The 25359-nt window shown below is 36.5% G+C and overlaps 2 protein-coding genes and 1 pseudogene across 4 annotated transcripts in view; 1 reads left to right on the top strand and 2 right to left on the bottom strand.

Annotated features, from left to right (window-relative positions):
- The window catches only part of srl (PGC-1 family member spargel), a 28892-nt gene extending 13675 nt beyond the window's left edge, over nucleotides 1-15217 (bottom strand). Inside the window, exons 1-3 of the mRNA XM_076130772.1 lie at nucleotides 15025-15217; nucleotides 1872-2071; nucleotides 52-1590 (exon numbers count right to left, since the gene is read on the bottom strand). Coding sequence (XP_075986887.1) covers nucleotides 52-1590; nucleotides 1872-2069 — 1737 coding nt within the window. The 5' untranslated portion in view covers nucleotides 2070-2071; nucleotides 15025-15217. The remainder of the gene's footprint in view (nucleotides 1-51; nucleotides 1591-1871; nucleotides 2072-15024) is intronic.
- LOC142983752 (uncharacterized) lies at nucleotides 12450-25340 on the top strand. 3 transcript variants are annotated; one of them, XM_076130774.1, is made up of 17 exons: nucleotides 12450-12565; nucleotides 15400-15582; nucleotides 15884-16026; nucleotides 16115-16284; nucleotides 16599-16738; nucleotides 17949-18105; nucleotides 18679-18840; nucleotides 19229-19368; nucleotides 20387-20463; nucleotides 21031-21124; nucleotides 21371-21469; nucleotides 21654-21715; nucleotides 21950-22003; nucleotides 22832-23019; nucleotides 23613-23813; nucleotides 24684-24804; nucleotides 25152-25340. In XM_076130774.1, exons 2-17 carry the CDS (start codon nucleotides 15400-15402, stop codon nucleotides 25261-25263), a joined length of 2103 nt encoding a protein of 700 aa, XP_075986889.1. In that variant the 5' UTR covers nucleotides 12450-12565; the 3' UTR covers nucleotides 25264-25340. The 3 variants fall into 3 exon arrangements, with proteins under 3 accessions (XP_075986889.1, XP_075986888.1, XP_075986890.1); XM_076130773.1 differs by having other exon boundaries at nucleotides 22817-23019; XM_076130775.1 differs by lacking the exons at nucleotides 12450-12565; nucleotides 15400-15582 and having other exon boundaries at nucleotides 15899-15997; nucleotides 22817-23019.
- On the bottom strand, nucleotides 19571-20189 carry LOC142983643 (THO complex subunit 7 homolog pseudogene; annotated as a pseudogene).
- Nucleotides 25341-25359: the final 19 nt, after the last annotated feature.

Genomic DNA, 25359 nt, shown 5'->3' with positions numbered 1-25359 from the left:
ATGTGTCCTTTAACAGCATCTGAGGGAGAAGCTATTGATTAGTATACTTACCAAGATTTGACGCATTTTGTTCTTGCTGAGTTGTACGCCCGCGTCTTGTAGCCTCATACCGTTTGTCAAAGCGTTCTTGTTGAAGCTTTTCATTTTAGGATCCTCAGTCTTGACGACCGGTGGCGGCCTTTTCTTAGTGTTCAGTTTCTCAGTGGCTTCAAACTGTTCCAATAATGAGCTCAAGTTGTTCGCTTCGAGGACAGGTATCACGGTATCGTTACATGACTCCACGTCGACGAAATCGTCCAATTCTACTTTTGGCTCAGTTAGAACTTCCTTCTTTATAGCTGTCTTTTCTATGCAGAAATCTAGAACCGTTGGTATAGGAGTGGACGTCATTTTTCTCGAAGGCATTTCTATTATCGGTGGTCCTGCAGTAAAAGGTGTTTCTATAGGCCGATCGATCTCCATGTCTTGATGACTTAAGTCGTCTTCCTCCTGTTTGATGGTCTTAGGTTCAGTTTTACTTGTTATTAAAAAGCTGTTTACATCTTCGTCAGTCAAAGTTCTGGGCATGTCGTCGCTTTTGTTAACGCTGTCCGATTTGTCCTTGTCGTTGTCGAACGCGAGATCTGAGAGATCCAAGTTTAGATCTTCAAAACTGAGGCATGTTTTAGCATCATCGATGTCCATACAAATGTTCTGCATAGGTGACTGTGGCACTGAACATGATTTCTGGTTATGCCTGAACTTTGTGTACGTCATGTCGTCTAACAAATATCGCTTAATGTCTTCGATGTTCGGTAGGACTTCTAAATCGGATTCGTTTATAGAAACATCGGCAACGTTCGTCTCTGCTTCAGTTTCGGGATTCTCTTGAGCATTCTTGTTATCTTCGTTGACGAGAAACTCTTCTACATTAGGAATAGGTACAGGTAACTGAAACTGCGTGCTCGCTTCTTCAGGCAACTTGTGTTTAATAAAGAAATCGTCAACATTCGGCACAGCGACAGGTTCCTTACCTTTATCCTTTATAAAATACTCGTCAACGTCTTTAACAACTGGCTCATCAGAATCCAATATGTGTCGTTCATTGTTATTGTTTTTGATAAAATATTCATCGACATTTGAAACTACTGGCCCGTCTAGGCTGATTTCTAGGCCGTCCTGGCATATAATTGCGTTAGCTTCTTGGTAATGGACATTTCTGTAGGTGTCATCTCCATTGACGCATTCAGGGAGGTCTTTTTCGCTGATGGTGTAATCTTCTGCGTCGTCTTCTGATGATGGTTCTATGAGGTCTAGATCTGGGTTGACTGTGTATACAGTGATGATGTCATAGTCGTGTCCTTCTACTAGGGTGTTGTCTTCTATACTGTGGCCATTCATCTGCATGTTATTTAGTGAGTTATTGTGCAGGACTTCGACCTCCTCGTCGACATTGTCGTCATCATCGACGTTTACTTCGCATACCTCCACATGGTCGGTCAGTTCTTCGCCACTGTCGTCATGGTCCTGTACCACATTCACGTCTGCATCTTCTGGACTTGAACTGTCGTCATCTGAACTGGTGTCTTGACTTGACCGTGTTGTATTCATCTGGAAATTGAGTAGAGATTGATATCTGGTATGCTGTAACTTTATACTCGTTTACTATTTTATACTTTTATATTTATATGTTACTGCCTATTCTCTATCAAAATAGATAAGTGTAAGGTCATAAACTAACACCCTCAATGTTTAAAGAAACTTTCATCAACCAGAGAGAGAGTATCAGAGAGATACTATGGAGATAACGAAATTACACTGAATATTCGTTTGCGATAAATAATGCGATAATTATAACGGCTCCAGAGAAGGCTACCAGTATCTTAACCTACCGTCTGATTCCGAATACACCAATCATTGCTGTCTTCCAAGTGGCGTTGTTGCGAGACGGTGATCTGAGGGTACTCGGGGCTGTTCTGATTGCAGCTGCTCTCAGACGAGAGGGAGTCGCTCTTCATGCGCAAGATCTTGTGGCCGATGGGACGGAAACGCGCTTGGTGGTATGTCGGGTTCAGGATGTGAGACTCCATGTCTGAAAAGAACATTGATTATATTATTAACTGATAAGCTTTTGTGCTGAAATAAGAATCTTATACTATTTCAATTTAAGGTTTTTTTGCAGTGTCAAATTTGATTGTACTAAGGAATAGCTTGTTTCGTGGATTTGATTAGTGCTGTACACAATATTAATAGATTTCACTGAAAGGTACGATCAAACTACACACTAAAATCTCGACCATAGGTATACCTAGACCGGTACTGAAAAACTATATCTCTTTTCCAATTCTACCGCAAAAACAAATTCACTTGTAAAATATCCTACGCGTTGTCAAACAAAAAGTAAAAAGGGTCTTCTTTAAAAATGCTAAGTAAAACTAGAGTCTGTAAATAGGAAGTATTTCAAATAGTCATTGCGACTCACACAACAGTGAGAAATTCTTTCCACGTTTAAGGTCATTTAGAATTTCAACAACATTCAGGCGCCTTTATTTCAGACGACTAAAACAGTGCATACCAGCCCAGCCCTTACGAAAGCACATGAGTAATTAAAACTAGGTTATGACACGAGTTTATCTGCATAGAAATATTTCTCGGGTTAAAACAATGTGTTAATTCAATAGTTTTCTATAAGTATAATAAGTTTACAAGTTTCTGCACGCGAAGTCACCCGATTGGAAAGATATCCCGTTGCCAAAAGTATCCTTAATGTTTATCCAGGTCTTAAACTTTATGTGTATTGCTAATTTACTTGCCCTCTTATTCATAAACACACTATAAACCTATTTTACTTAAAAAACTACTATAATATGTTTTCTCTTATTCATTTCGCTAAGGAGTGAAAGAAACAAAACTCTTTATAAGCCTTTCATAACTTCATATATTTTTATGAATAAGAGGGTTAGTTTATTGCCTAAAAAGTAACAAACATGCATCAGAAAATTTCACGTTTATAATAGTAGTGGGATTATTGATTACAGACGTCATCGGGCTGAGAATACGTAATGGTTTATTGGAAAAGGAGATCGAAACTAGTTTTACATATTTAAATACTACCTACTGTGTGCGATTTCGCCCGCATGAAAAGTATTCCCGAAGTAAAAAATTAGGGGGGTTGGGCTGCCATGAAGAAAACGTGGTTATAAACTATCCGTGCACCAAATTTTATCCAAATCCGTTCAGTTGATTCGTCAAGCTTGAGTAAAGACCATCTCATCAAACTTCCAAAATTCCAAACTTTCGCAATTATAATAATAAGTGCCTGTTTTACACTTTATAAGTAAGTGTCAGATAACCTATCTGCTAAATAAAGTGACAACAAATGTACAAAAACAACCACCTAAATTCTATCTGATAGATATTTACAAGTGGTGAAACCGACCTTAGGTAAGATAAACTGTTTGTTTATAAAAAAACCAAACCACGCATTGTGTCCTGACCTTGAATAATACTATGCAAAGTGATCCTTAACTTTACGTCAATGGATAACATGGCTTATGACGCATTATGTAAAATGAATCATATACTTTAAATACAGGTAGAACGAGTACACCTTTTGTTTTTATAATGGCGCAGTGGGTGTGTTCGCTACGAGTATGATGTTCGAATCCCATAAGGAAGAAATACGACACGAAGTGGTATTCTGGGGTATGGCTTTACTTTTTTACAATATTGCGTACTATAATTATATTTTTAATAATGGTAATATTAGGTCGGGGAAAAAGTCTTTTCGCATTATAGTACCTAATCTCTTTACCTTCAAGAATCACAAATGAGTACACGATTCATTAGGTTTCTTTCAGTGAGCTCGTGAGGTACCCAAATATCGAGCTTTTTTGTGTAGAGAAAAGATTTTATTACAAGTTCATACTTAGGTACTATAATGCGAAAAGACTTTTTCCCCGACCTAATAGTAATTACCTTTAAAAAATATCAAGTGATAGTATTTGTAAAAGTCGTTATTTTTAAAGATGTGAGCACATACACAAGCAGACACGAATAAGCAAATTCGTTACACATCATTAATTTTGTAAATTATTAGTGAACAATTGCAATCATAGCAAGATCGCGGGAATTTCACTGGCTAGAAGCAATCTTGTAATCACTGCTATTCAATAATATAGTCTGCTAATAACTATTTAAAATAAAAGTACCTATAGAAAACCTATACAAATTACGAGTAAGAAAATAAAATGCAGTAAGACCATAATTATGTAGGGCTGCAGAAGCGCAGAACTTCAAAAAGTTGGGTACTGGGATCTGAGAGGGAGGCCTATACATAATATAAAAACTTGTAATAAAATCTTTTCTCTACACAAAAAAGCTCGATATTTGGGTACCTCACGAGCGCTCTGAAAGAAACCTAATGAGCCGTGTACTCATTTGTGATTCTTGAAGCCAAAGACATTTTATTACAAGTTCATACATACTATAATGTGAAAAGACTTTTTCCCCGACCTAATATAACGATACAGAAGTAGCATCAATAGGTAGATAAAAGATCATAAATGAAGAACTAGGTTTCGAAAAAACTAGAGTAAGACCCACAGAAATATTTAGTATCTTACTTTTTCCATAGCACTGGATAAGAACCTACACATAACATCACACAACTACGAACTACATCCACAGAACCACAGAGCACAACTGATCTCAAAAAACTAATTGCAAAAAGGGCTTCAACTATATCCATCCCTTTCCCACCCTGTTCATTGTTAACCACAGAAAAAGGACAACACAGGTAACTAAGTGTTAAAAGTCTTAAACTACCTGAAGTTTTCTAGTTTTAGGATAAAACAATACTTATTATCACTGGTTTACTAACATTGTTTTAGTGACCCATAAAGTACAAAAGATTGTGTGCCGGTAAGCAAAAGAGATGATTATTGTTTGCGATTTGTATAGCAGAATTATATTGTGCGCGTAAAATACTGTAAACTAGTTATCTTTCAAAGCGAAAGTATGTTGTGTATAAACATTTGGTATTTGAAACCTCTGTTATACTGAAACTGAACTCTGTGCTTCGTGGGGCACTTTGAAAGTCGGTCCCAGCCGTTACCAATTAACCCCCGGTTTTTGAGGTACATTTAGCGGTAGTTTATCTATTCAATAGCGTTTAAACTCACACAATAAAACGCTATTGAATAGATAAACTACCCATAAATGTACTCAGAAACCGGGCATTAAGTAGTCATTTATTTTTGCTAACATTCGTTTGGCCATGTCATAGGCCTTTCAGGTGGCTTGAACACTAGATTAACTGCTAAACATAGGATAACATAAAATAAAACTGGAAAGCACAAAGTATGATTTGAATCCAATATTGAAGCAGTCGATACTATCATTTCGACAATCGTACTAGGAACTCGAGCTACCGATATTTATCCTGTGCTATGAATTTAGATTATTTTTATCTACTCTATTTGTTTAAAGATTTTTTCTCGACTAGAGTCTAGGATTTTACATACATGAAACAATTTAAGATACCAGACGAATAAAGAGAAAAATCATCAAATAAAATAAGAGCGTATGAATAAAACTGCTAAACGAATTTTAATAAAAACCCAAGACAACTTGAACCCTCAGGAAAGACTTTTAATCAGTCTTATCTCTTCTCGCAATGAGAAAAACGTGGAAATAAAAATAAACACCTACATTTTCATCTTATCATTAAAATATGTACGTAAATTTCCATAAGTAGATAGTTAATAGATACCTAAACTTAACAACATAACACAAAATTACTTATCACTATTTCAGTTAGCAAGTTATCCATAACTTAAATAGGTACTTATAAAAACCTATATTTTTTCTTTTAAATCTAAGTAATTACAAATTGCACAATGTGTTTAAAAAACAGTGTAAATTAAGTGAATCAATGTCAATGCCGATCGCTGAGGGTGATTTCACAACATTGCGAAGTTTCACTCGGCTTGCTTCCGAACTTAACCGAAGATTGCCGAACGATGTAACTTAGAGTCGGGATTCTGGGATCACGGGACATGAGTCATGCCTTGCTTAGTAATTTTTAAAAAATATGTTGAAATACCTATTACTCTACGCGCAATCTATCTTGAATAGATTGAAGTTAGGCAAAATAGAACATTTGCGTAGGTAACGTTACCATTTAGTTCCAAAAAATGCCTACTGCGCAGCTATTGCTGCTAACTTCAAAGCGGCCGAGATAGATAGCGTGTACTGTACTGCTCATCATTGATAAAGACCGAGATAATTATTTAAAGAAACTATTAGGTGCCTAATAAGATTATTTTATGCCATAATCATTCTAGCCCGCCCTGTCTCTGTTCTGTTCTGTTCTGGGTGGCTTATCAGCTGGTGTTATAACAGTTGTTTTCGATCTTTGTCATCTTATTTAGCAGATAGATTATCTAACACTTATTCATACGCTAAGGTTCGGTTCAAAAAGGTCCCTAACAGCCACTTGTTGACGGCTAGACGTCAACAAGCGGTCGACGAGCCGTAAATGCAGCATCGGATAGCGTAGTAATATGTTGTCACCACGCCTAAGTGCTCATTCACGTTGACTCGCGGGCGCGGTGGCGGGCGCGGTCGCGAAATATCAAACATATGGCGATGTACCGAAGTGTTCACGTACAAACCGTTCGCGCGGTCTAAGTCGCGGGCGAGCTAGCGGCGTCGCGTGCGGCCCGCGTGGCGCGCTCGCGCCAATATCAAACAAGTGAAGATGTTCGTGTGTGTTCACGTCGAACTAGCGGTGGCGGGCGCGATTCACTCGCGACGTCAAGTAAGTTCAACCAGTTTGAGCCAGTTTGAACCAAACGCCCGCCTGGCGGCCAACGTGAACACAAATCGCCACGTCCCCGCGCTCGCGACCGCCACCGCGCCCGCGAGTTCCAACGTGAACAAGCACTAAGGGTGGTTGTCACGACGAATGATGCTGATTTACCAACCGCTAAGCGCAACTAGCTAAGCCCCTTGTTGTCCCCAGTGAGAATAAGAGTGCCAATTTAGCAAATTAAGGATCTCTATTTGTCTTTAGATGACAAAATGTATGGATGTGGATGAAGCAAAGGAAGATGATGAGCGTGATTTTATGTATGTGTGTGTATGTGTTTAAACTATCAAGAAGTCAATAAACAGCAACAAAATATATATATTTTTGGAAATAATTGCATCATCGCTGGTCCCCCGACAGCACAATGAGATAGTATAATATTATTTTCACTAACATATCTTATGTTAGGTGAAAATTAAACGGATAAGCATTACATTGTATGTTGTATAACATATTCCATGCTGAGATAAACTGGAGGTTATCTATTGGTAATATAGTAGATATCTATAGGTATTTTAGATTGTATCTTGATAACATAGATGATGTGGTCCAGGTGACAGATATTAATCTTTGCATCTCGTTTTAAGATAATCTTAAAAGCAGTATTCTTGGCGAAATGTGATTTTCTATTTTACGGCAAAAATTGTTATTTGATAAATGATAAGGTATACATATATAAAACCATGCCTTCTACCCGTAAAGGTAGGTAGAGAGCAGCCACTAGGTCCTTACAAACTTTCTTTGCTTCATTCACATCCATTCATCTTTTCATACAGGACCGCCGGTTACGAGTACTACAACACACAACAAAACCTTTTTGCAAAGATATCACCGATATGAAACTAGATTATTATTAGGTCGGGAAAAAAGTATTGTCGCATTATAATATTATTATGTATGAACTTGTAATAAAATCTCTTTGGCTTCAAGAATTACAAATGAGTACACGGTTCATTAGGTTTCTTTCCGTGAGCTCGTGAGGTACCCAAATATCGAGCTTTTTGTGTAGAGACAAGATTTTATTACAAGTTCATACCGACATGCGACATACTATAATGCGAAAATACTTTTTCCCCGACCTAATATATTATTATTTATGGTACGGAACTCTGCGTATCCGAGTACAATTTACATTTACCCGACGGTATTTAATATTTTTATAAACTTCAGACCCTAAGATATCATAAAAATATAACGGATCCGCCTCATAACAACTGTATATAAAATTACGTCACAACATTCAAGTGATTATAACAATAAAAAAGTTTGTTTTGTTATGTTATCAGTGAGCGTCATTTTCCCAGATATCTGTAGCAGTGAGATTATGCGTCACACAAATTAACGTTAACGTGTTATATTATACCGAATAAATAACTTTGGGGCAAGTCCGGGTTGACAATTACAATATATCTAAAGAAACAACATAATTTATTTTGTGGGGAATCTACATGTATGAAACACTAGCTGACCCGCGCAACTTCGCTTGCGTCACATAAGAGAATCATAATTTTCCCCGTTTTTGTAACATTTTTCACTGGTACTCTGCTCCTATTAGTCGTAGCGCGATGATATATAGCCTATAGCCTTCCTCGATAAATGGGCTATCTAACACTGAAAGAATTTTCAAATCGGACCAGTAGTTCCCGAGATTAGCGCGTTCAAACAAACAAACAAACAAACTCTTCAGCTTTATAATATGTATGAAACATACATAATAATAATAATGTTCTAGTCGATATCCGGCTACGGCGGTCAATTTCATTAAAAATGGCCAATGGTGAAGGTCTTAGTGTACAGTATCCAAGAGTGTGCACAAAACAAGCGCCAGCTACACAGTTGACCAAAAACTCTTATGCGCAATTTGAGTGAATTGTCCGATCTTAAATGAAGAAAGGAATCGAGTACCTAATTATGATAAAGTGCAGGATTACTCGATATGTCATAGATAATGTAAAAATACAATCAGCGGTTATAGTAAGTGCTTACTGAAGCGCAAGATTGTGCTATCCGCGTTATTTCCCCTCAAAGATTAAATTTGTTTACGAAGATAATACTATGATGCAATTATTGTATTGCTGCCTACGAATTACATCAAACGTGGCAGGTTATGTAGAAAATATATTTATTACATATTCACGAATCATTAAGCTGTTTCCATAACATGATAGTTAGCAAATTTTTGGCAGGTCGAAATAACTGCGGTACAGCGAAATTTTTATCGTTTACATTGTAAATAGATAATGAAATTAATGGCGAATCTTGTTATATTATATTGCTTTGGTAATGTCGTTGTACGTAATAAAAATATCAATACAAAAACAGACTCCCAGGAGTTTATTCGCGAGATTGTCTGCAAACTCAAAAAGTACCGACAATGTGACTGCCTCTGTGGCGCAGTGTTTAAGGTCGCCACGCCGCTACCATTGTGGCGGGAGGACGTGGGTTCGATTACCACACGGAACAATGAATTGTGCGATCCACAATTGTTTCGGGTCTGGTTGTGCTTTGTGTCCGTTGTTTGTTTGTAAAAGTCCGCGCGACACAGGAGTAATTCTTAGTGCGGGAGTTGTATTTTAAAAGATTAAAAAAAAGTATTTCAAACAGTTTTGATTAAAAGAAACAGTGAAAGGGATGTTTAAGTGTGTAATTACTGAACGTTTTGTGTTATTACTGAAACCAAGTAATAATTTTTGGACATGAATGTCATCGGACCCCGATTTCGGGCGAACAGTTTGCCGGGTCAACTAAGAAACACATGAAAGTAACCGAACTACGTATTTTACGGCAACGCATTTTGTAAATCCTACCACTTAACTGATCGTCGCATCAGTAAAGCGGTCTTTTACTTAATATTGTATAGGTATTTCAACAAGAACACTCGGTAAATGACGTAGTCTATTATTGCGTCGTATGCTAGAATTGCCAGCTCGAGGCTAATCATTTCCTAGACATTTCTGGGGCCACGAACGGAGTCCGAGTTTTGGGCTCCGGTCCGAGACTACACTAAGTAGGAATGATAAAAAAAAGACGTCGTTGCATCGTAGCTTTGTAAAAACTATCCTATCTTTGTAACTTTCATTTCAGGACAGCAAAGTAAAATTACTGGACAATCCCGGAAATCCCGACCATCTGGCAGCTCTAGGAGTATCGTAGGCGTGTTGGAGGCGCGACTTGATTATTATTTATTTAAATATGTATAAAACATGTCACATTATAAACCAACCTGCTGAGAAACTTGCGGCGTGTGCAGGCGCCGGTGAGGCCGGTTTTAAACATAACGATACACAATTAACGATTATGTAAGTGTGTAAAAAACCCAACCATGGTCTTATTTCCGGATTGTATATCCGTTTGACAACTAAGTAGATATTGTTTGGTGTTCTGAATTACTAAAAAAGCTTTAAGAATAAAAAGGCATGTGGTATTCATAAGAGAAGATCAGAAATGATAAGGGTGAGTGTCAGGAAAGCGGTGCTCGATAGAGTAGAATGTAGCGGACCGCGAAACGACCAAGGACACTGTTTCTCGCGGAGTAGAGATTTCGCGTCTTGTGATGAGCCAATTCGCGGTGCTACGCTTCAATGAAAACGCGCCCTAGAGAGAAGAGCAGACGGGGAATGACTTTGAGCCCTTTAACTTTACAAAGTAGAAATAGAGGAGCTCGTGGCTTAGTTAACAACAGCCGCGCGGATCGATCACCGAGTTTAAACTATGCTTGCCGAGGTTGATTTGTGGATTGGTGACCATCTTATACATATCGAATTTCCTCGGTGTTTCGGAAGGCACGCTAAATTGTGGGTCCCGGCTGTCATTTTAGAAGATCATTGACAGTCGTACACAGTAGACAGAAGCTTGAAATTCTGACAACCAGTCTTACGATATATCTTTACAAAAAAGTGTGATTAGAGCGGAGACGTAACCACGCAAGCGTCCTTCCGTTAGCGTAGCAGCTTGCGGGTATATTCAGACGGATAAGGTTAACTGGCGCGTACTATAACTGCCGTCTGCCTGCTTAGCAGATAATACAGTAGGCATAATACAATGTTGCACCGGTCAAAGAAATGTTATCGGACTTCAGTCATTTGTAATTAAATACCTATTGAAGTTTCAAGTGTACAATTTCTACTGACACTTCACATAGTTACGACGTAAATTAATATACCTTCATAGACAGGAAAACTAATTAGGTAGGAACTCGAGTAAAATTATTATTTATTGCACCATGTATTTTAAGAAATAATCATGTGTCGGGTCTTTTATAACATGCAAACAACACAAATTACCCGCCAGAAACAACTAGGTACCTACTTGAGTACCACACCACGACAATAACTATTTGTACGGCGATCGAACCCACCGCGCGGGCAGTAGATAACCACGTTAACCAGCTTAAACTCTTCAGATGGTAATTATAAAAAAAACTTAGTTCAAAACCCTTTTCGTAGTTAAGTACAGTCAGCTCCAAAAGTCGCTGAACATATTCAATCATTCGACACTATATATTTGTAGCATGGTTATTAAGCCATCGAAAAAACCATCTGACGATAATTGAAATAACTAAATCCAACTGATTCTACCTGATTTTGATCATGTATTTATTAACATTTGGTAATAAAGAGGTTTTGAAAATATGAAGGTATAAATCGACTTAAAGAGAGCTGACTACATACTTTTGTATGAACATGCGACATCAACACAAACGCGCAGTCGACGCACAACGACTGAGGCCGTTTATTTACATTAAGGGTCATTTCACAGCTTAAAAACCAGTGTCTGATAGCCTATCTGCTAAATAATGACTATATTGAAAACACCTGTCTTCCTTCTGATAAACTATCTGATAGATATTAAAAAGTGTTGAAACTGATGCTATTCACAGCAAAAACAAACAGCCACATAATAAATTGGTACTATTTGGTCAAGTGTAACCTTATTGTTAGGAACCATTGTTATTTGTTCACATTATGTAAAAACAGCTTGTGAACATATTTCAGAAGTTATGTAATCATGTTGACATAACCGTGACTCACTTTCAAAATGATAAGACCGACCTAGTGCAAGGAGTTTGGGAAAAAGTTACTCACTTTTGTTGTAGAAGCTTGATATTTATGTACTATAGTGACTTAATTAGCTAGGTAGCTATGTGAGTAGATAAGCAGATATTATGAAGGTTTAGTACCTAAATTTAAATATGAGATCAGAAATATAGGTACCTATTTGTGATAAATGATTAGTTTACAATTATTTAAATTGGTACTATTTGTATTGTAAACTACTGCCTTTTTAATTGCTTTTGCTGTTATTTGTTTTGATTTTAATGCTATGGAAAATGCAACCAAAAAAAGTTGACAAGAATTGTTCTTTTTGAAAACGAAAATTTTGTTGCACTGGCCTTAAGGACAACAATGAGGAAACAATCTGGATATGCATTGTGAACAATTTTACTCGAGAAAGATTTGCAGATGGATCAAGTTTACAGTAAACAAAACAAAAACAGCATCCCACAAATATAGCAATAAAACTCTTTTCTAAACACACTGGCTGCCAACACTGTCATCTTAAAATCAGCTGATCACAATGTCAAAGTGACATAACCACAACAAAAATAAACAACCCACATAGTAACATCAAAAAAAATGTAAAATATATGAAAAAACACAAAAAAAATAGAAATTATTTATATTTAAAAATAAATGTGTTATAACTTTTAAGGTATTGTATCTTTATATTATTTTCTTCAACTACATGCCTAAATTAGTGATAAATTAGGAATGGAAATTTTGTAACGGAAAATATGTCCAATAATATTATACCTTAGGTAACTAGTTTATAATTGAGTATGTACTGAGCATTTAAAAAAGCATGGTACCGAGACTTATAAAAATGATACACAGATATAAGTTTATAAGACACCTTACAACGAGACTTTAAAAACATGTCTAATATCATAAGTACCTTAGATTCAAAATTATATCTGGACTATGAGAAGTATTAAACAGTTGGTAGGAAAGAAAAAAATTAGTAGCATTTTTAGATTTATCTTACACTAAAACAAAACATAATATTAAAAAAAGCATATTTGAATTAGTAAATGAAAGTAAGCTAAATATCTATATTTATATAAACAAACAATAATACTAGAAACAAATAGAGAAATATAAATTAGAATTCAATTAATGAATGCGACCGCAAATTGCCAGTCAAAGGACAAAACGGTAATAAACATATAATTAGCATAACATTAGGAAGGAAACATCGTAGGAAGTGTAAACTAAACTGAAGGAAACTTATGTGTAGGTACATTTAAATTAATTGATTTGCATTTATTTGCACAATTTATATTTGACTACAGGAATTATTTATCTATGAACATTTACGTTTAACCTGGAAGGCATTTTTTTGTTTGTCTTGAAAAATATCTACATCGAAAAAAGATAGCATTAAATAAATAGGAAGGTGCCTAACTACCTACCTATCAGAATTAACACAGACTAGAAGGGTGAGAGTGTTGCCTTGCCCGTACTACCCTTAAAAAGACACACAGAATTCTTCATGCCACATACTGTTTTATTTGTATTACGTACCGGAGAGTAGAATTACATACCTACTACAATAATGAGATGCATGTAGGAATCTGTTTTGAACATTACCTATGTTCTTATTAAAATTCACACTATGCCTTTTTTTTAATTATCATATACCATAGTAACAGAATAATTTACTTTTCAATTTACAACATAAGACATATAAATTTTAATAATCTTTTAAGAAACAACATCAGTAGCAAAAGTTTTACTAATTTAAAATATTTTATTACTATGATTGTACAATGCTAAAAACCTAAAAAGGTTCCTAAACACAGAACATTTTTTAATTTGTTACCAAGTCATTATAATTCAAAATATCACTCAAGCAGAGTAAACATGAGTATTGTAGCGTTGCTACCGTAACATTAAAACTAAGTTTTTGTCCAGTTCATGAATCATTACGAATAAATTAACTACAAGTCTTTGTTTTCGTGCGAATTGTTTAAGACTGTATCAAATAGAGACTTGTGAAAATTGAGAGGTTGATGAACTTGCAAATATGAAGTATGAAATATAAGTTTGCTATGAAGTTATCTGTTAATTGGTAATTTTACGGAACATTATCTATTTTAACCTGACGTGCACTAACAGAAACAGTCATTGGTGTTTATTTTTAATATTTAATGAGGTCTCTAACCACATTAAATGTGTTTTGGTAGAATTTTTACCTAATTAATTTTCTTATTTTGGCTTACTTTCTTAAGTAGTATAAATAAAGAGGACTATGAGTGGCCCATTGTCGGACAAAGACACTTAGATTACAAAAATCTTATCTTTTAAGATAACCCACAAATATTTATAACAATCTCAAAATTTTGATAACAAAACAAAAGTGAACTCAAAGAGAGCAACATTTGAATAAATCCCAAAATATTTGCATTGAGATCAGGAACATAAACAAAACAGCGTGATTGCGCAAATTTGTTGATACACTGATGTTTACATACTAGGTGCATACAGTGAACTGTACAAATACTCAATGTCACTGTGTAGGGCACTTTATCTATAAAATCATACGCCAAAAGCTCTCGATTTCATCGTCAACGCCGATAAGGACCAAAATAATCTGACTCAACTGTCAAGCCATGTGTGAATACGAGAAAATATTCACGTGATTCGCACCGCTTCCGACGCGAAACGAATCCAACGTCTTCACTTAACTGCCAATAGCCGTAATAACACGCGCGCACGACCGAGATAACGGTTTATCCATCGTGTCGCTGTACTTGCAAAAAAACTGCACTAAATACTATCGCGTTTTTAGGTTAGGTTTACCAAACCAGATTTTCACATCCGTACATGCTTTTTTAACAAATAAACACCGTAATTACATGCTTTTAACACACCTTTAGTGAATTAACAAACGTTTATAAGCGATATTAGAGAAATAAACAAGGAATGGACGAGATGAATCGCCCGCGCGAACCTAACCTTGATCACGGCACCCTGATAGATTTCTAGTTCAAGGTCTTATGAAAAAACTGAAAAGTCACATGAAGGCGTTACACAAACAAAACTGAAATATCATTGCGACCCGCACAGAAATCTATTTTAAGACAAACAACAGATGAAAAAAGCACTAACCTTTACAACCTCAGGTGACGGCTTTATCCATGTAATTTTTGTTGCGCCGTTTAAACACGTTTTACACAATTTGCACAGCACGTAACACTTAAACGATTGTTTTTAACACTTTTAAGATACACCACGGATAATTAAAAAAGGTTTTTCGTAAAAAAATTAACACTTCACGAAACATCACATGTTACGAACTTCACGACAGCAGAACTTTGTGTTGCCATCATTCATTTGCTGATTGTCAACGGTTTAATAGTGTTGATTTGACGTTTTGCAAAAATGAAAAGCGAATGAAATCTCATCGCACAATCGATTATTTTAATAATAATAATAATAGACTAGTACATTAAATTTTTTAGCAATTTATTTCTAATGTTTAAGATGTCTTCTTCTCCAAAACATTCGGGAAATGTAACAATCGCAGAAAATGCGGAAGTGTTACAAGTCTATAAAGAGGAAATAAATTCTCCGCCAACATCTATGAAGATTTGCACATCTTCATCAAAAACTTCAAACAAATCAGTAAGCCAGAAGAGTACTACGAAATGTTCATGTGGAGCTGATGTAAATATTAAATCCTGTTTATCGAACTCATTTTATAAATGTAAAAGTTTGTGAATGTAGATGTGTACCTATGTTTGTAACACTTTTTCGCTAAAAGTACTGAACCGACTTTGATGAATTTTGGTACAGTTTATAAACTGGATTAACATAACACTTTTTACCACAGAAAAGCTTGTCTCACAAATGAAGTCATGAGCATTTCGGTTTTAAGGTACTTAACTTAACTTAACTGTTTGATTAAGTACCTTAAAGCAGAAACGCTAAAAAGAAACGCTGTTTAAAAGTAATTTATTATTTCAAGTGTAAAGAAAAATCAGCAGTAGTAGATTCTCAAGTGGTAGAAAAATTATTGGCAGACAAGGAATCAAAGCTGCGTGCTGAATATAATAATATCTTAGAAAAAGAAATTGCAGCGGTAAGAGAAAAATTTAATTACATTCTTCAGTAAGTAAAGTTTTGCTGCTTTCTTATTACTTGGGGACTAGCCTTTTTGAGTTTAAAGACCCTAACGAAAGCATGTTTTATGCTTCAGAAATGAGCAAATGCGAGCATCTTACATGCTTCGAGAAGCACACCGAGAAAGACAAGAAAAAATATCAGCATTAGAAAGTCAATTAGAATGCAAGAACTTAGCAGCTTTAATGTATGTTATGTGCGCTGAAAAAAACAGAAGTAAATTAGAAAAGTTGAGGCTAGTTCAAGGTATGCTCAAACCTATAATTTAATTTCTATAGGTATTTATAATTAACCCGTATAAAAGTTTCTGTGTGCAATATCAAATTTTATTTTAACACTTTTTAAATCGAGTTGGAAATCGATGTTTGTTATTTATTCTGGCAACTCAATTGCTAAACACCACGCAGGTTTATGTGCGTGAAACGAAACCAAATTCTCGCGCACTATTTTCACCACGCTTCGGCTTTTGGCTATCTACTACTACGCTATCCTTTTCATTTAACCTAAATGTAAAAAAGACAGAATATAGTTTTATTAACTCTATGATTTTCTTTCGGCAGAGTACACAGCGTACATTCTCGCGCTCGATGAGATATTAAATGAAGCGCAACGATTGATACTTCATCTTTCTAGGGGTTATAAAACAGCGGCGCGGGTTGATCATGAATGGCGGGAGAAAATGACTAAAGTCGTCAGCGAGGTCCGTAAATAGAAGCCAGCTTAATTTAAAACTTAGTTTATCGTTAAAACTAGCTCAGGAACGGTATTAAGTCCAAAATTATATCATATTTAAGGATTCGTATTGAGTTTAGTAACAGACGGGTATACACATTTGTTCACATTGACTTCATTGAGGTACTAGCTCTATACCTAAGCGCAAAACGGATAAGATTTTCCACTATACAAGTAAGTACTTCTTTAGGACTCTTAACCTAAGTACAGCCGGTACCGGCATTTTGGCCACTAACTGAAATGGGACGATAAGAATTAGCTACTATTATAAAATTCTGCACAGATAAGAGATTGATAAGGTCTTTATCTAACGTCAAGGACCCACCGCAAGTCAAACATCAAGTTATCTAACTACCATTTTTGTTGGTTAAAGAAAAAATACAGTTATCTTCTTATCTTATTTTTGTTGCAAAATCCTATTTGTTTAAAAGAATAGCCTACGCAAATGCTTCAAAATCTTTAATACTTTGTATCGCTGTCGGACTTATCCAGAATTTAATTTAGCAAATTATTGTGGTTATTTTATCAAAAAGTAAATAGGTACAAATAGCAACTTTTATTGTCTACCGTATATTAATGTTAGGGTCGGTTCCAGTTAGATTCAGGTCAGTTCATATAGCCTATCCCAAAGATAAAATGACAGCAAAAAGGTTGTCAGTACTCCACCTTATTTGCTAACCAATACTTAGTCGAAAATTTTGAAATCGAGGCTGTTTTTAATCATAAATTACCTATTTAATTAATTAGTATTAAATGACTATAGCCCGTAACGAGCACGTGTTTTCATCATTACAGTTGCCCCACTTATTTCAAAGATGTCCATGGATAATCCGCAATGAAATACCAATATACATAACAATTCAGTCCTTTTTCTCTCTACAAATTATTTTTATGGCGATTGAAAAGAGTTGCCGTTAGTTTTTTGCTAGCTCTTTTCATAAGGCTCTACCCGCTTTCCGAACTAGTGGTACATGTTCCGAACAATTCAGTAATTGTAACGACTATCATAAGTGTCAATTTACCTAAATGAATAAATGATTTGATTTTGATTTTAAAGCATATTGAAAAATAATCTAATTAATTATAAAAAAGTTATTACCTACTTAAATTAAGTTTCTATAAAACAAGGTAAAATTATCGACAATCGCAAAATGATTCCTGATAAATGGTGTCTTTAGTTCATGAGTTTCATCTACAACTACACCGGCGGTCCCCCGGAGAACAACCAGTTCTTCATCGACCTGCCCAAGCTGTTGAAGACCGAAGCTCCTATAGAAGACAATCCTAATGAAGACCCTTGCGACATTGAAGAGGTGGAGGAAGAGCAAGAAACTGGTATTTTTTGGTTATTTGTCGGTTATTTTTTTATAGACAACTCCCGCATTAAGTATGGCTCTTGTCGCGAGGTCTTTTACAAACATATAAACAACGGACACAAAGTCCAATCAGGTCCGAAACAATTATTTGTGGATCTCATAATTAATTGTTCCGTGTGGGAATCGAACCCACGTTCTCAATGATTGCGGCGTGGTGACTTTAGCCACTGCGCCACGGAGATTTTATTCTTGACAATTCCATAGACAAGTAGAATAATATAGGCTACCAGTCAACCAGTCAAATCAGTTACTCTTTATGAAATGCCAGAAACACATTTTAGTATAGAAATACGACGTAGTGACGTCACAGTTTCGTATTTTCGGTGGTATCAAATGAGTGTCTGATAAATCTGTAATATTTACATAGAATGAGCATTTTAGATTTAAACCTTTTACGAGTACAAGTTTAATCATTTTTCGTTTACCCAGTCAACTACCCAAATAATTTGACCACTATAGGTACTCGGACTCGGCCAACTACTTTGCCGCACTTTGCAGCAGTGGGACGGTAATCTTTTAAAATGTTGTTTAGAACAAGAGAAGCCCTGGTACGAGCGTCTGGACGGGGACAAGCGTCCTTTCGTGATGTTCGGCGACATGTCCGACTTCAAGCCGCCGCAGAGGAGGGAGGTGCTCAAGTGCGCCAAGGCTGCCAGAGCCGCCAAGACTGCACCCAAGATCTGGAAGGAATATGGTGATAATCACTTTTACCCAGCAGTTCCGCCCGTCTAGACATTTCTGAATCTAGAGGCTTTGTATTCTCCTTGTGATTATTACGCACCGGGTTCGATTTTTGTGTCCAGATTGAGTCGATAATAGGCTCATCCTTTGTGAAAGAGGACTTATATTTTGGATCAACGTTATAAAATAAAAGTAAGTAGGTAGGAATACTGCCTACACCTTCTGGTATCACAGGCACGATGACGTAGAAAAAAATATTTTAGAGATTTTTTCTACTTATTTAAAGTAAATAAATACTTAACTACACAGAAAGTATGAAGGATTTTCAAAATCAATCCTATAATAAAGTTGGATAGGGAGTCGATAAAAAAACAATCCTAAGGAAATGTCTTTTTTATCAGTTTTCGACGAAATGTGCTTGAGAAGATCGTGCGAGAATGCAGATTACATAAAGGACGTATATCCCAACTACAAACACTTGTCATTCCTCGATTCCTTCGAGTGTTCCGCACAAAATGGCGGCCATGGGTTCTCCAAGGCGGTAAGTAGCTCATGCACGCCAGAAGGCCAACCGAAAATAAAACTACAGGACTTTCGTTTTGGAATTCATAGCATAGTATAGCCCCTTGTTCAGTGCCGGATGAAAATAATTTGATGTGGTAAGCGAAATACGCTTTTGCAATTCCACCCCGACATTCGTAAATTCTTTTTTATTTTTTTTTTATTTTTTAAGTATTGTATTGTCGAAAGTTACACAATTTACATTTTTCTTAAAAATAGTTAAAACTAAGACTCATTCAAAACATCTCTCATCTCAATGTCATCTGACAGAGATTCTGTGTCGTCAGGTTCATCCAACAATGCTTGCAACTGGTGTATAGAAGTAACCAATACATGAAACTGCTTCTTTCTCAACGCCAACCGGCTTTCCAACTGCTGTTTTGTTGATTCCAAACTTGAAAGTTCTGTTTTCAACGTACTGAGTCTTTCTAATGTTTCTTTTCTATCTGGCTGTTCGCTTATGACCTTTGCCAACACGTCATACTCTATGCGATTTTTCCGGACAGTCTTTGCCTGAGCAAGGTCTAATTTACTCTTTTCTATATTACCCTTGGCAACTTCTATACCATTTTCCAATATTTGCGAGAGTGACTCGTAACTTTTAAGTTCTGCTGCCATCATTTCTGAGCCGAGCTGAGACTTAGTTACGGCAAACTCGCATTGTGCCAGTTGAGCTAACATTTTATCATGAGTTGATTTACTCTCGTCGGCTTTTTCATCTGTACTGTTGCACCATTTTATTAAAGTTTTTAGAAGTACGTTCAACCTTCTGTCATCGCCTGTTCCATCTCCAAAATTCATACAGTATTATTTGATTAATATCTTTTACGCCCTTTATACCTACTTGATGATATTAGCAATTACTTTACTTACTTATGGGCTAATCCAACTCTGCTCTTTGCTAAAAAAGTAATTGAATCTTATCCTTGCAAGCTGTGCATTAAAACGTGTTTAGATGTTTTTTAAATCTTCCTATTTAACGTTTTCTCACGTTACAGTCGTTGGCTAGTCGCCGACAAACAGCGGCAAGCATTGATTTCCGAGGAGGTGATATGGGATCTATACTAAAGATCATGTAAGTACGTTTAAACATCCTATAGTTCTTGATTCAGTATCTGGTTGCCCGATACTACTCAACGCCTGATAAAAATGCGTTAGCTACAAACATTTATTTCGCGACTTGCTATAATTACTTTAACAGGCGCTTATAACGCTACGAAAATTACTTAAAAAATAGTTATAATATACTGAATACATAACTTTTTTTTGCACTTTTTTATTATCTATACTATCTATACTAATCTATACTAATATAACAAAGCTGAAGAGTTTGTTTGTTTGCTTGTTTGTTTGTTTGAACGCGCTAATCTCAGGAACTACTGGTCCGATTTGAAAAATTCTTTCATAGTTAGATAGCCCATTTATCGAGGAAGGCTATAGGCTATATAACATCACGCTACGGTCATTAGGAGCGGAGTAGCATCGAAAAATGTTACAAAAACGGGGAAAATTTTGACGGTGACGCAAGCGAAGTTGCGCGGGTCAGCTAGTTAGTAATATATTTTAACACTTATAGTGGATTCCAATCAAAAAATTACTTGTTTTCTAGCGATATAATAATTAATTTTGTTATTTTGTTAAGTACATCGGCAAATGTGACAAAAGCCAGTCAGTCGGATAAGGCAGCTCTGTTAGGAGCTAAGGATTCCATGGAGATCACATCCACCACTAGACTGGTAGGTTTAATATTGTTTTACTCGCATTTTTTCAGGCTATAACTAATGAACACTTGCTAAAAAAACGACTGAAACTCATAGTTACCTTAAGTTGGACAATCCTGGTAAAATTGAGATACATGGTCACGTTAGCAGTCATAGGGCATACCACAATGATAAAAATACTTAATCCACCTAATAATAATACATACCAGTTAATACCTCCGTTAAGTCTGATACCAATAAGTCAGTATTTTATAATTTCAGCGTCACTCGAATGCAGTATCAGAAACACAGACAGGTACATCTAAACCTGCTAAGAAAGAGGCAGCACCAACACCCACACTGAACGTTGGAAAGAGAAGGGTGAGCGTTTTATATAATAATATAGTTACCTTTTAAGTACTTGTCTGTCTGATATGAGCGCTTTACTTTTCCGACCTATTTAACGTTTAATATAATAGTCGACAGCAAGCGTTTTACCTAAAAAATATGCTATGAGGAGCATAAATTAGTTTACTTAGTTAATGATGTTTATTCTTTTCTATAGACTTCAAGGTTTGAACAACTACTTGACGAAGAAACTAATGATGATGAACCTGCGACTAGCAAGTAAGTAAGACTAGGAATAGACTAATAAATCTAAGGCTTAAAGCTGCCTAATTTTAAAAACTTCTCCTTCTTCCACCTGCACTCCTCTTCTAAATATAATCTTCTTTATATCTATTTATGTTCTCGCAGCGGCTTGTATAGCTATATTCCGACACACAAACTTATTTGGCGCGGGTATACCTACATAGGTTAATGTTCAAATAGTGTAGTGAAAATTTTCATTGTGTGTTTCAGGGGAAAACGTGCGAGTTTGCCAGAGGCTGATGAAAGTAGCCCTCTAGGGAATGTGTAAGTATATCTACAATTACACCTCTGCCCTTGCTTTCCGGCGATGATTACAGATGTCGGACATAATATTGTTCCGTAATTATAATATGTACTTAATTATTTTTTTGTGAGAAGCGGATCGCACAAATATTTGATCCGTGTGGGAATCAAACCCACGACTTTTCGACGCAATGGTAGCAGTAGATATGGCGACTTCAACCACTATGCCGCTGGAGGTAGAGGCTGGATATTTTGCCTAGTATTCGAGCAATTGCGTACCATTATGGTGAATAGATTAGTCAGACTAGGTTCTGCGTAATCTAACCTATACTCAGGCCATTTTAATAGTGCGAACTAAGTCAAGTCATTTTATAGGAGTCTCTCGCTCGCATTTAAGGGCGCTCCACATTCACTCGACACATTCACGCGAGAATCTCCGGAGATTCTCAGAGAGAACTTCTTCGGGTAGGTACACACTCTCACAAAGTGCTCAAATAGCAAATAGTTCTCTCTCTTCTCACGTACTCGCGCTCTTTTGTTTCACGCCAACAAAACCGACAAAAAGTGTAGAAAAGCTGGAGAACACCGCGAGAACTTGAGAAGAATACGCGAATTGCGTCCACATTCACGTTTCTCGCATGTTACTCGCGTTCTCGCGAGATTCTCTTGAGAATGTGGAGCACCCATTACACATTGTCACATTCCTATATTTCTTTTTATTATGGCTTTCGCACGTTTGTAATGGTCTGAGTATAGCTGCTTCCGAGAACGCCGCGGGGAGCTTAGGCTTCTATCTTGTATCCCATTGGAACAGTTATGTTTTACCCATGCCAGGATGCACACGGACAGTCTGCAAGTGATCCCAACACACGTCGCGGACAAAGACCACAGGATCAACTACGAGCGAGTGTGTCCCATGGAACAGTGTAAGCGCATGCAGGTGGACTCCTTCATGAGGAGTCTCCCGCCCTACATGAGGGCCAACCCGTTTGAACACTTCGAACAGACGTTTGAGGAGTACCAGACTTGTACGCCAGGTAAGATTAAGAAACTTTATAAATTGGTAGGTACCTACTATTGTTCTCTAGACTTAAAATAAAAAAATATCATGGGACAACTCACACACGGTCATTTGATCCCAAACTAAGCAGAGCTTGTACTATGGTAACCAAATAACTGATAAACATACTTATATACTTCTAAATACATACGTATATAGATAAATTAACATACAACTTTATAATATGTAATTAATATGAGGGGTTGTCCACAAAAGAGTGTTTGGAAGAGAGCACGCCGCCGTTGCGTTTCTTACCCACCTTAAAAGAAATCAGGAGGTTCTCCGTTTTCATGTCCGTTTGAATATTATGAATCTTCGAACCTGTATAACTTGTTCAAAGCGATCCTACCGGTTTCGTGCCATACTAACTATTGCTTCAAATGGCTAGCTCTATCGATACATGTCACTTTTTTTTGTTGGCCGGCACTTTGAAAAAAGGCCCAAAATGGATGATCTCCTTTGATTGTCATTTTTAATTTACCGCTATGCTTTGGCTGTTACTTTTAAATGAAGAAACTGGCCGTAAGTTGACAGTTACCAGGCTAAACCAATCACAATATTCACCTTCAGAGCAACTGGAGATCCTAAAGCAACGTATAGAGCACAAAACCAAGGTGGCTGCAGAGATAGAGGAGGTGTTAGAAGAGGTCAGTCCGCTGAAGGAGTGGGAGTCCGGCATCGGCACTCAGACCTCCGAGCTGTCCATCGCTGCGTCATGCACTTGTATGGGACCCTCACCCACGCCGGCTGACAGCAAGATGGTGTTCAACCGTAAGTCAATAAGATCATTTATTTGAACAAGACTTTATCTATACTAATATTATAAAGCTGAAGAGTTTGTTTGTTTGTTTGAACGCGCTAATCTCATAAACTACTGGTCCGATTTGAAAAATTATTTCAGTGTTAGATAGCCCACTTATCGAGGAAGGCTATAGGCTATATATCATCACGCTACGACCAATAGGAGCAGAGCAGCAGTAAAAAATGTTACAAAAACGGGGAAAATTTTTATTCATTCTCTCTTATGTGACGCAAGCGAAGTTGCGCGGGTCAGCTAGTATTGTATACAATTAATAAAGAAAACTACTGGTTGTCGTAAAATTCGTCCGCGTCGCTGTACCCGTACGTACGTGATTTTGTTTAAAGGAATCTCTGCTCAAAAATCTAATTTTTGTTCAGTTTTCTGGATTTAAATTGATATACGCTAATAATACAGTATTAACAAAAATAATTGAAATAAAATATTCCTAAGTGACATAATTTCAACTGCACTCAAATTCTATTTATTTTCTTCTCACAAGTCATTCGGAAGCCGTTAAGATAAAGACTGTCAATTATAATTATAGTCAAAGTTAATCAGCTTGATTAAATGATTGTAATCTTACGTCATTTCAATATTTTGTCAAAGATTACAGATAGATTGCTGTCTTAGATTATGACGTCAAAATCACGGAATTTAATTATTCAAAATGATGTATCATTGACTGATTACGCTATGAATAGCTTAATAAGTTATAGACAGCAATGTAACGATAAACTGATAGTTAATGCTTGTCTTTAGTAAATAGTAATTAAACAATACATAGATAGATCATCGAAAACGGCCGTTACCTTAACTATCTCTATTCTTCAACACTCCAGTGGCAGACCTGATCCCAGTGAAGCGAGCCCTGGACGTGATCGAACAAGACTGTCTGTTCGACGACCGGATAGAGTTTGACAGATTCAAGCTTATCGGCCAGCAGGGCAGCGATCATCGCACGTAAGTACATTGCTTCATTAAAAGTGGTTCATGATATAGCAAAGCGTTTTTTTTTATGTTATGTATTTTAATGAGGACAGAAGTAGAGAAGATAGGCAGTAAATGAGAATGAAGAGAAGAGATGAAGATAGATATGAGAAGAGAAGTAAAGATAAAGTTTATCAATTCTGAGCAGTACCTGTGTGTGTACTGTGGTCTGAACCAAGCATTTAATAATCTCGGAATCAGCAGAAACATACTATCTGATTCTCTGAATTCACCCGCCTTTATATGAGTTAGTTTGTAAAAGAAGTGTTTAAGTGCACTCACACTGTGAGAATCTAGTTTCATAACATTTCTTTCCCCAGGAACGAGGCACAAAAGGCCACCTTCCAACAAGCAAGATGTCTCGAGATAGCCAAGATATTGCAACAACACCCCAGCCTACTCGACATATTCCAAGCGAACACTCGCTGTTAAACAAACCAAACATTTTGTGTATACATTTATTTCTAAATCATAAGTAACAAACAAACTAAAAGCTAATAAAAACATTGAAATACCAACGAGTTTTAA

The sequence above is a fragment of the Anticarsia gemmatalis genome, chromosome 24, assembly GCF_050436995.1.
Source record: "Anticarsia gemmatalis isolate Benzon Research Colony breed Stoneville strain chromosome 24, ilAntGemm2 primary, whole genome shotgun sequence".
In the NCBI taxonomy this organism is placed as follows: domain Eukaryota; kingdom Metazoa; phylum Arthropoda; class Insecta; order Lepidoptera; family Erebidae; genus Anticarsia; species Anticarsia gemmatalis.
The sequence above is the reverse complement of the archived record's forward strand: the minus strand, read 5'-3'. Positions and strand labels throughout refer to the sequence as shown.